Raw genomic sequence first — 11,819 nt, forward strand, 5'->3', positions numbered from 1 at the left:
GCCTCATTAGCTCCTATTTCATTTGACTATATTATCCTGATATAATTACACGTGCTCGGCATTATACAAAAACAAAAAGGAGAGATAATGAAATACCAGTTTTCCGCATTTAATTTAATTTGATTATCCTCAACATTAATTTGTTATTTCATTAATAGTATGTTTTAAAAAGAAGAAAGTGAAAAAAGATAATATTGGGGTGGCGGTTTCATTAAACACGCGCGAGGACAAGCTTCATCCCTGACCAACGTGTGGCACTTGCTAAATTCTTGCATCATTATCATTACCATATATTTAATTCTTGTCTTTTTCTTTCTTTGGACAACAAATTCTTTTGCATTTATTTTAATTTTAAATGCTGGAATGGGATCCCAGCGTGGACTGAGCAGGTACTACCCGCAGCTGTATATATAAGTATGGAATGTGGTGCTCACAATTCTAAACTTGTTGCTCTCTCTCTCCCAATTCATTTCTATCACTCTGCAAAATCTTTTGAATTTTCCTGTGAAAGTAAATGGTTAATTGAAGAAGATGGGGAGACAGCCTTGCTGTGACAAAGTTGGATTAAAGAAAGGGCCTTGGACCGCTGATGAAGATAAGAAACTCATCAATTTCATTCTCACTAATGGCCAATGCTGCTGGAGAGCTCTCCCTAAACTTGCAGGTCGTTTGCAGACTCAAACATAAAATACACATTTTATATTTCACTTTCTAATAATTTTATATATGTGTATCGTTATACGTATACTAAAAATTAATTAATTAGTGGGTTTTGGATGAAAATGGTGCAGGTCTGCTGAGGTGTGGAAAGAGCTGCAGATTGAGATGGACTAACTATCTCAGGCCAGATTTGAAGAGAGGACTTCTCTCTGCGTGTGAAGAGAAATTGGTGATTGATCTTCATGCCCAGCTAGGGAACAGGTTGTTCATCCAATCAGATTCTTGAAAAAGAAAAAAACTAGTACTACTATTTCATTGCACTATTAGTTCCTTAATTTTCTCAAATTCTTTTTTCAATCTTATAACTCAATATAGAATGTGGCAGACAGGCTCATCACGGTTTGTAGACAGCCGTGCTCCAATTCATCATCACTTTTACATCCACGTTTTTTATTATTATTATTAGTAATTTTTAAGAGAGAATAAAAAAATGTGCAGATGGTCCAAGATTGCCTCTCATCTCCCCGGGAGAACAGACAACGAAATCAAGAATCATTGGAACACACACATAAAAAAGAAGCTGAAGAAAATGGGAATCGACCCCGTCACCCACCAGCCTCTGCCGCCGCCAACCGCCGTGGATGAGTTGGGTGCGACCGAGTCCACCACCACATTTGAGCAGTCAACCATTTCAACTGACGAAAGCAATGATGACAAAATCATGAGCCCCTTTGAGTCAAGCGATGTGTTATTAGTCAACAGCTCGGATTTCTGCATTGACGAAATTCCCGTGATGGAGCCCCACGAGATCCTGCTCCCGCCGTCCGATCACCACTCTCCGTCGTGCTCGTCGTCTTCGTCGTCGTCAAACGCGGCGCAGAGCTTCCAGGATTACTGCAGCGAGATACTGAACACCAACATCTGGGACCAAGAATTCGGAGACGTCTTTGATTTGTTGGGCGATTTCAACGGGAAAGCTGCACTCGACTTTGAATCTTCCTTGCCGATCATCATTGGAGATGAAGATTGTTGGAAATTTGATGTCATGTGAATCGTTTTAGTTTCTTCTTTTTAGTGAATAATTTTTGGTGATGGAGAGAGAGCCAAGATTCAAATTATTTTTCTGAGTTTTCGCCCACACTTTAGTTGCTCGGAAAATTTAGATAACCAATATTAACCATCTCTTGTATATTGGATGTCATTAATATTAATATTAGATATTGTTGAGCTGAAATATGAGAATATAAGATAGAAGTTTAACTCGTTATTTTAGGGGATGATTGTTTTAATATTTCCAGTAATGCCATCTATTCCACCGGGTCCTCACTTAAGTGAAGTGACCCGGGTTTGATCCCTCTTGGGAACGAATTGGTGATTGGAGATATAAGGTGGAGTTTGGTGAATGGAGAGATAAGGTAGTTCTTGGAGTGGATGGGGAACTAACTACTAACATCTAACATGACTTTGACCGATCAAAAAAAAAAAAAAAAAAAAAAAAAAAAAAGTAATGCCATCTATTTTTTAAGTATGTCATTAATTGGGCCAAATGTTTCGGCCGATTCAGATGGTGACCGTAAGTCGGCCTTTAAAATTTATGTTTGTTTAGTAAAAAAAAATATAGTTAATACACTCGAGAATTGTACTTGTTTTTTGTATAAAGGTAATAATTTCAGTATGATGAACAATTTGACATTTAGAGTTATAATTTTGAAAAACGAAGGTATGTTTGTTGATTATGTTTCTATTTTGAACTTTGCTTAATATGAAAAGGAAAAAGTTATTTTCGTGGGTAGTATAAATATATGATTATACTAGTGGAGAGATCCACTACAATGATGGTATATGATTATGACAAATGATATAGGATCGAAAAAGGTGCAAGTAGAAGTAGAAAATGAGTAAGGCAAATGTATTTTTGCATAGTAGGGATTGGAAATGAAGTCCACAATTCGAGTCTGCATTGTAATTTTTTCTTTATTAATTATATCATTTATAGGTAATTGATTAGACTTAATCCGAGTTTCAAAAAAAAAAAAGATTAGACTTAATCCTCAAATATATTATTCCATTGATCCACAAAAAAATATAGCACTTTATGAATGACACTAGTTTTAATAAATATTTTATAGATGCTTTTGAGCGAAAAAAATGTCCCATAATATTTAAGTAAATGTTTGGTAGATACTTTTTAGTAGAAAAAGTGCGAATCATAATTTTTTTTTTCCTTTTGTAAATAATGAGTGATTGCAGAGTTTAATTATAAGAATTAAGTGTCTCAAAAATAAAAGTATCCATAAAGAAAATTGTACACTTTTTATGAATGAAGTGAGTATCATTTATTTTATTTGCAACCGCAAATTAACTCGTCAATGAAATTGAATGTAGAATTTAACATCTATATAAATGAAAAGTAGTAAACTAGAGTGATCGAGAAGACTCAAAGATTGCTTCATATTTGCATATGGTTATAATTCATTCATTCATCCAATTCTCCTAGAGGTGGCATAGTAGGGAATTAGGCGAAAATGTGGTCACAGAATATGGGTTCGAATTTTGCTAGTGTTTTTAAATCAAGTTCGTCGCACTATATTTTCATAATGTGATTTGCCATTTTAATCTCTTTCCCATACTATTAACACATCAGTGTGCGATTTCCCAAAGTCAGCAACTGTAACTTTTTCTTTCCACAAGAAAAAAAAAGAGCAAATGAGAGAAGATTCTTTCATCCATATCCTAAATTAATTAACCAATACAATATTTTGTGAAGATTAATGTATTTGTCTTAAACTCAATTGAATGAGTTTACATTTCAACGGACACAATGGTTGAGCACGTGACAAAAAATTTCATAGTGCAACTTTGCCTAACAAAACCTGCAGCTGCCATTAACGCATTTGGAAGATTTGTCTGCCCTTATATGCAGCCAAACTTAGCGTATGCAAAAAGGTCAAGAGAGTGATCTCTATTCCTAGACTTTATAGAATGAAAAGGAGAAGGAAAAAGATGTATATGAAATAAAATGTCTAATCCATATAGAGCTACAGAATTGTAGATAATTGTGTTGTATTTGATGTTGGGTAAAAGTAGATAACAGTTAACAAAAATACAATAATACTCCCTCCGTCCCATTACAAATATCTCACTTTTCATAATGGGACATCTCATTACAAATGTCTCATTCTTTTTTTGGCAATATATTATGTCACTATATCTATATTTAAATAATTTTCATCAACACACTTTATCTACATTCTATACATTTTTTAATCTCTGTGTCCAAAAGTAATGAGACATTTATAATAGGACAGGTTGAGTACAAGATAGACATAGGTTTGGCTAGAAGAGGGGTGTGCAATAATCAGCTCAATTTAAAACTAAAATTACGAAAAAATCACAAACAAATCCAAATTGTATCTATATACCAAAGTTTGAAAATTAAACTGAGTTTATTATTTTAGAAGATAATTTGATTCATTTTTTTATATAAAATAACTGAGCCGAGGAAACCGAAAGCTGATGGAAATAGATTTCAAATTTTCTTTTTTCTAGGTATGGGCTAGTATAGGCTATTTTGGACCCTCCATAAATAGTTCTCGGAGCAATAACTTGGGCTTTGTTTGGAATTTTTCTCGAAAATCATTTTCCTTCTCTTCTTTATTCCTAATCATATTACTAATATCGTTCCAATATAAGATTGTCCCATTCTTTTCTTTTCTTTTTGAAAATTTTGATCCAAAAGCTTAGACCTATAAAAGTTCATTTCAAGAATTTCAAAGAAAAACGACATAATTGATGAATGTTTGGTCATCACACAATGCATATCAAAATAACAAGAAGAGATACAGTAAGTAGTTCAGCCACTACAATTCATATATTACGAAGAACAACAGATTCGAGAGTATCATGTATATAATACAAGGAGGCTATATAGATAATCAACATTAGTAAATGAAAGGGATGATAGCGTAACGGTTTCTAGGATAGTTGTCAAATTTATGAATGTACCATTTATGAGTTTCGCCAGCAGCAAGGGAGAGATTGGCCACCTAACAACGGTACAATTATCACCAAAGTTAAACATCGGCCATTTTTATGTATGCGTAGATGAATGGGTACCACATTCTTAGCAATGTCAAGAAAATTAAGACTTACCACGAAAACAAAGACCAACCAGATTGTAATATCATAAAAGCCGCTTGCAATCACCAGCCCGCCATATATAACCTCCATGACAGAAGGGCAAATGTAAGATCCAAGTGAACTTGCTTAGGAAAAAAAATTGCCTCTTTCATCTTTATACAATCACAAGAAAAAAAGACTCACAAATTCAGCAAGATAATGCGGAGACGAAACATATTCAAACCAATCACCCTCAGGAATTGCATACTCATCGACCTTATGACCATTTTCCCTTATAGAGCCCTGAGTTTATCAGAAACAGTAGGAGAAGTGTTATCAATGTAGTATCCCAATGCAAATGACGTGTATTCTTAGGGTTACATATGCTCTACCAACAATACATAGAACAAAGCCAGCCAAGTTAACACTATAAAATAGATTGTGACGCGAAAGACTCACAAGAATGGCATGGCAACGGAGTTGATGAATCCAACCCCATAAGAAAAAAGCAGCACCAATCCATTCATACCATTTGAGTTGCAAAAGAGGATACACATGCCCCCAAAAACTAAGTTCCGTGACTTGCATTCTATCTTTCCCTTTAACAATAAATTCTACAAGCAAATTTGCCACAAGTTTGAACACCTCCATAGAGTATGTGCAGCAGAGGGATAGTGGAGCTGCAGTATAGAAACTATTACAAGAAAGGTAAGTCATAAGAGTGCATTTGGATTTTCATTCTTTTCTTATTTTCTAATTAAAACTAGGGGCAAGATAGAATTTACATGATATCATACAAGCAACAACACAAAATTCAAGATGATGTAAATTGACACAACCATTTTATGATCAATCAGCTCCAATGTTCTATACATCAGAGAAGGTGCAGTAAGACTTACAAAAGGCCGGTGAGGTAACCAGCAATATGCATCCGAGCAGAGGGACTATACTTGAACACGTATATACTCTCTATAAGGCGCCGCAAGATTTGAGCTTCCATCAACAGAAGCAAAAACACAGACTTCCATATCCCATATTTGTAATCAACCACCGATGAATGGGACTTGTGCAAGGACAACTCGTGCGAAACTCCAGTCAACTGGCTAGCAATACTCGAATACAGGGATGACTCGGAAACTATTGCAGTCGTTTTGTATGCATAGATCCAAGTAGTCACAAGTAGAAAAGTAGTCCATATAACACCAACAATGTAAAAATGACAAAAATATTTCTGAGGAATAGTGAATTTCTGCAGCAAAAGAAGGCACAAATCGTGCTACATTAACCGGCAATCATCTTCAAAGTGATACACATTATTAAAGCAGCACATTCCTATGAGAAAACTGGCGATTCTACACAAAAATTAAATTACTCACTCTGGAGGAAGAGTCCATAATCTTGCCGCGGACGGCGAGCTGAAGCACGAAGTGGCGAAATGCGTTGATTTTAGGGAAGGTAATCAACGCCGCCAGAAGTGGCAGCGTGCATGCAATCCAGGCTGCTCTAAGCAGCGCCTCGACCGCCATGGATGACGCCTGATTAAGCAGTGATTCTAAGGAGCTGAAGAAGCTTTCAATCCAAGACGACATATTTGGTAATTAATTTTGAGAATCGCTTCGCGTGGGGTTTTGGAATTTAGAAGGAGTGGGTTTAAATTCAGCCATAAATTTAGTTAGCTGCATCTTCGCCAAGTAATCTATCTCTATATATATAAAGCCAAACGCATCCATACTTAGCCATTTTCCCGCCAATAGAGTGCAGCAGTATATCTGTTGGAAATCTATAATGCATAAATAACTATTGGGTATTGCTAAACCTTGCAGTTAATACACATAAGTTAATCACTCTTTTCTAGATGAAGATTTGGGCTCCAATAAACCAATGCTATAAATACATGTCCAGCTCAAAATTTTCATCAAAGCAGTTTTTCAGATCCATTAATCTACCTTCACAAAAATAGACAAACTTGCAAATCTCATTACATAAATGACCTTTTCTCACGGCAGCGGATTGAAGAGAAATAAACTTTGAAAAATAAAAGGCTATTGTGAAGAAGAAGCGGCGTCCTTTGTTTTTGGCTTTACCTGAACGCAGGCGTCAAGGACGGAGGAGGCGGGGCGACGGGGAAGGCTGGGCGAGTCTGGGAGGGCGGCGGCGCATCGAAAGAGGATATTAGAGAAACTGGGAGACGAGAGGGTTGAGCAAGCCGGCGAGGGCGGCGGCACGGAGAGGCCGGAAAGCGGCGCTGCCAAGAATGCGAGAGAGAGGAGACGAGAGTAAGAAGAAAGAAGCGGCGCAAGATTAAGTTTTTTGTTTGGATTTTATGTTGTTTTTCATTGTTGTCTTTTAATTTAGTCGGGCTCTTTGTTTGTTTAATGGCCCAAATTTGTTATAGTTTAGTTAGGCAAGTATAGTTTCATTAGGCGCTTATATAAAATTTTCTTATTTCTTAATCGACATTTATCTATATTTTGTTATTATGTATATTAAATTAGATTAAGCCTTAACCTATGTGGCATATCTAAAATCTCACCATTTCAAAATTTACCATATATAATCTTCATCATTTATTAATTAATTAACTATTACATTCTATATAAAGATTCATTAATCGTAATAAATATAATTAATAATATATATATATATATATAATATTAACATTACATATAATCTAAATTAATAAATTTTATTATTTATTTTTTCTAGATAATAATTAGATTTACATGTCTGATAAGAAAAAAATTATAATCTATATACGATAAATTATTTTAATTGAATGTTAGTGATTAAATATATATTTGTTATTAATTTTATATTTCTCAATAGCGTACATATTATATGTATATATATATATATAATATTTATATTCTTAATTTTTAATAAAATTAATTCTAAATTAAGTTTGAATTGAGACATGCACATATATGTAAATTATAAATGGGTCCGGTCATTGATTTACATGTTTGCATAATAAGGCACAAATTCTATAAACTGATTACTTTAAAACAAAATCTTATTTTATGTCTATCAAAATAATTAAAATTTTATTTTTATTTTTTATAAAATAAATCCATACATTTTATTTATATAGGGAAGAAAAATATATTTTTCATTTCTGCAAACTTTATTTGTTTCTGTTCGTCCATTACTACAATAATAATAATAATAATAATAATAATAATAATAATAATAATAATAATAATAATAATAATAATAATAATAATAATAATAATAATAATAATAATAATCTATAATACGATTAGGCCTTAGCCTACGCGGCAGGCCTCAAATTCTTTCTTTTCAATCTCAATCTCCAACGTGGCATTTGAGAATCCAATCTATATATTCTCATTCTCACTTTTAAAACAAAAGTCACGCCTCCCTCTTCCTCACCCCATCGCCGCCGTCCCTGAATCCGATCGGCGTCGTCTCCCCCTCCACTGTCTCTCTCTTCTCACGATCCTTTTCTCTCTCTAAAGTCGATTGCACTCAAATCAAGCCCTAATTCCCCCCTTAAACTGCCCGCCTCTCTCTCACTCTAAATTCAGGCGTCGCCGCCGTCCTAAGGGCGGCGTTGCTCCGCCTCATCTCTGACTCCCTCTTCCATTCCTTAATTAGTTCGATTTTGTTTCCACTTCTTAAACCCATGAGAATTCTCCATTCGAAGCAATTAATACAAGAGCCCTAAGATTTCTTTTTCCTATAACCCGTTGTCGTTCCTTCTTGTAGACTCCGGCGAAATAGTCGCCGTTGAGCTTGCGGTTCGTCCGCCGCCGAGCCACCGCTGAGCCCTGGAGTTCGTCCACCGTGCCGTCGACCCCCACCCCACCGACGACTTCTCTGTTTTGATACCTCCATTTCCTGGTCTGCCGTGATTCTTCCTACACACCTATGGTAAGTATTAAATTAGTTTCCTAATTTAATAACGTGTTTCACTATTTTAAATATAGAATGATTATTATTTTAGAAAGAACAAATTTTGGAAAGAATTTTGGCATCTGCTATCAAGTGTGTTGTGATTGTTGCATGGAAGCAATATGATTTATCAACTCTGATGAGGGGTGAAATATGCAAGGTCCTAAGATCAGGACACGTGGCTTTGCTTGGAATACCAAAGATGAGCAGCAGAGAGCAAAGAAGCTGTGAGAAATAGGCAGAGGAAAAATTCCAGAGCAGAGCTTACCAGAGCAGAGTTGGCAGAGCAAAGCTTCCAGAACAGAGCTGCCAGAGCAGAGCTTCCAGAGACAGAGCTAACCAGAGCAGAGGGCCAGAGTCAAGTTGCCAGAGCAGAGATGCCAGAGCCAGAGCTAACCAGAGCAGAGATGTCAGAGCAAAGCTTCCAGAGCAGAGCTTCCAGAGCAGAACTGCCAGAGCAGAGCTTCCAGAGCAGAGCTGCCAGAGCCAGAGCTAACTAGAGCAGAGCTTCCAGAGCAGAGGGCCAGAGCCAAGTTGCCAGAGCAGAGCTGCCAAAGCTAAGTCATTAAAGTTAGAGCCAGAGCCAAGTCGCCAGATCCAGAGTCAGAGCTAAGTCGTTAGAGTCAGAGCCAGAGCCAAATCGCCAGATCCAGAGTCAGAGCTAAGCTATTGGAGCCAGAGCGTGGAGCCACACGCCAGAGACAATTCGCCAGAAGGCGGAGCTACTTAGCAGAGCGGAGCCAAAGAGTAGAAGTCTGCCCCAAGGAAGGAAATACAGAGCGGGATGATGAGGACAAAATCCAGCTCTATAATTAGGGGACAACGACCTGACAAGTTATAATCTAATAATAGCCTTAATTAGTTTAATGACGAGCATGCAGAATAGATGACCAAATGAATTTACTACTTTACCCCGACTGTAATGCCTATAAATACCTACGATGATGAAATAAAGCACACGCTCTCTCTTTTATTGCTTTAAGAACTCTTCTATTTCCTTTCTCTCTAGAGTTTGTACTAATAAAATTACATACATAAATAAAATATCTAAATTGTTAGAGTTATGTTTGTTAGATAGTTGACAATTGGAGTCATGGTTGAATATAATTTCATATTTGATGATGCTCAAAACTCCAGACGAGATGATGTTCTTTCAAGTTTTAGACGAGATGATTCTCTTTCAAGTTTCAGACAAGATGATGCTCAGAAGTTAGAGGTGATCTGTCAAATCTGCGACGAGATGATGCCCACAACTTGGTTGGTCTTAAAACTCCAAATGATACGATGTTCTATAAATCAGTTATGGTCTTTTAAATATCAGGCGAGATTATTTTCATAATTAGTTATGCTTTTAGAAGTTCGGAATTATATGATACTCACAATTCAATTATGATTTTTCAAACTCCATATAAAATTATGGTCAAAAGGCCAAATAAAAAAAAAATTGAACAAAATTAATAAATCTTGTAACAACAAATGCAACAAATCAATCCTCCATCATACCTATGTCAAATTTATATGTATTTCTACTCTTTTTTTTTCTTACACGTCAACTTTTTATAAAATTTCATATGAAAACTGATGGGTATTTTTATGATCTCAACAAAATTAATAATTTAATTACTAAAAGTTGTTGAGATTAATATAATTTAAAATGTATTACTAATTTAATTTAATTAATTATATAAATAATTTACATAAAAAAATTATTTTATATAATTATCATAAGAATAACATAAAATATAAATTACAAGAAAATATGTACCCGTCGAATTTCGACGGGTAATACACTAGTTTGTTATAGTTTAGTTAGGCAAGTATAGTTTCATTAGGCGCTTATATAAAATTTTCTTATTTCTTAATCGACATTTATCTATATTTTGTTATGCATATTAAATTTATTAATATTAATAAAATATAAATTAATACACACACATTACGTGGGCATTATACTAATAATTCATAAAGAGCGTGACGACTTTAACAAACCAAACTTAACTAAGGGGGGTGTATTCGTTGTGGATTTCCACAGACTTTAAAAAGTCCATGGAATTCACATAGATTCCAGACGACTTTCAAAGAATTCGTGGTTGGATTTCACCCCGATTTTCACTGATTTTCGAAGACTTTACGGGATAATTTTGGAATTGAATTCCATGAAACCAGCGCCTGCTAGAAGAGACCCAGCGCCCGCGAAGTCCCAACACCCGCTGGAAACCCACCGACCGCTGAGTTCCAGCGAGCGCTGGAAAACCAAAGTCTGCTTCTGTGGTATATTTTTGGAGTATGCTTCTGTGGAATGAGGAAAAGAAAACCGAAGAGCTGTATTTAAAAAGCGTGGGTGGGCTGGGCTGCCTGGGCCCAGCGCCCGCGCACACCCAGCGCTCGCTGGACACTTTCAACGATTGTTGAGTTCCACCGCTCGCTGGCTTCTTGGCCGCGGGCGCTGGAACTCAGCGCTCGCTTAAAACTTCATGGATTTCAATTCTCGTGGTTCTTGGCCGAATTTCGTCGTGTGTATTTTTTGGATGAAATCCATGAAAGTCATTCCGGATTTTAAGTCAATGGAATAACGAATACACCTAGATTTGTATGGATTTTAAAAAGTCTTGAACGAATACACCCAGATTTATATGGACTTTTAAAAGTCTTGAACGAATACACCCATATTTCTACAGATTTTTAAAAGTCTTGAACGAATACACCCAGACTTTTAAAATCCATAGAAATCCATCAAATTCCACAACGAATACACCCCCCTAAACCATAATTTTGGTTCACACTAAGACTGCGTATAACAGTGACCATCTCGCCCAAGGTCGACCTGCCACTAGGGCTGTCGATCGGTTCGGGTTCGGTTACCCGTACCCGAATTTTCGGTTACCCGAACCCGAAATTACCAAATTTCAATAACCGTTCCCGAACCGTTTTAGAAGTTCGGTTACCCAATACCCGCTTCGGTTAACCAATTGGGTTATTTGGGTATCCGAAATACCCATTTAAAAAATAAAATTCAAATAATTTTTGCTCTATCTACTCTAAAAGAAATTACAAATATATAATATATATTTACAAATATATTATATATATATATTAAATAATTTACAAATATATAATATATATGT

At 35.8% G+C, this 11,819-nt stretch overlaps 2 protein-coding genes across 5 annotated transcripts; one reads left to right on the forward strand and one right to left on the reverse strand.

The window, feature by feature from the left end:
• The first annotated feature begins 302 nt into the window (after nt 1–302).
• On the forward strand, nt 303–1,894 carry LOC131001654 (transcription factor MYB20-like). Its single transcript, XM_057928212.1, has 3 exons — nt 303–664; nt 792–921; nt 1,159–1,894. Exons 1-3 carry the CDS (start codon nt 532–534, stop codon nt 1,709–1,711), a joined length of 816 nt encoding a protein of 271 aa, XP_057784195.1. The 5' UTR covers nt 303–531; the 3' UTR covers nt 1,712–1,894.
• Nucleotides 1,895–4,500: 2,606 nt separating this feature from the next.
• Nucleotides 4,501–7,180, reverse strand: LOC131001621 (polyprenol reductase 2-like). Of its 4 annotated transcripts, XM_057928160.1 has the most exons (7): nt 6,864–7,180; nt 6,156–6,548; nt 5,679–6,028; nt 5,239–5,473; nt 4,984–5,082; nt 4,813–4,884; nt 4,501–4,706 (listed from the first exon to the last, which is right to left on the reverse strand). In XM_057928160.1, exons 2-7 carry the CDS (start codon nt 6,366–6,368, stop codon nt 4,602–4,604), a joined length of 1,074 nt encoding a protein of 357 aa, XP_057784143.1. In that variant the 5' UTR covers nt 6,369–6,548; nt 6,864–7,180; the 3' UTR covers nt 4,501–4,601. The 4 variants fall into 4 exon arrangements, with proteins under 4 accessions (XP_057784143.1, XP_057784141.1, XP_057784142.1 ...); XM_057928158.1 differs by having other exon boundaries at nt 4,501–4,884; nt 6,864–7,142; XM_057928159.1 differs by having other exon boundaries at nt 6,156–7,136.
• Nucleotides 7,181–11,819: the final 4,639 nt, after the last annotated feature.

This window comes from Salvia miltiorrhiza, chromosome 8 (assembly GCF_028751815.1).
Source record: "Salvia miltiorrhiza cultivar Shanhuang (shh) chromosome 8, IMPLAD_Smil_shh, whole genome shotgun sequence".
Lineage (NCBI taxonomy): Eukaryota > Viridiplantae > Streptophyta > Magnoliopsida > Lamiales > Lamiaceae > Salvia > Salvia miltiorrhiza.

Bases quoted from the DNA above. Each gene is read 5' to 3' on its own strand.
- LOC131001654 (XM_057928212.1), top strand. From the start codon at position 532: ATGGGGAGACAGCCTTGCTGTGACAAAGTTGGATTAAAGAAAGGGCCT. The intron at 665-791 runs GTCGTTTGCAGA...AAAATGGTGCAG, and splicing joins AGCTCTCCCTAAACTTGCAG to GTCTGCTGAGGTGTGGAAAG. The intron at 922-1,158 runs GTTGTTCATCCA...AAAAATGTGCAG, and splicing joins CATGCCCAGCTAGGGAACAG to ATGGTCCAAGATTGCCTCTC.
- LOC131001621 (XM_057928158.1), bottom strand. From the start codon at position 6,368: ATGTCGTCTTGGATTGAAAGCTTCTTCAGCTCCTTAGAATCACTGCTT. The intron at 5,474-5,678 runs GTAAGTCTTACT...TTCTTGTAATAG, and splicing joins GGTTACCTCACCGGCCTTTT to TTTCTATACTGCAGCTCCAC. The intron at 4,885-4,983 runs GTGAGTCTTTTT...TCTGTCATGGAG, and splicing joins CGCATTATCTTGCTGAATTT to GTTATATATGGCGGGCTGGT.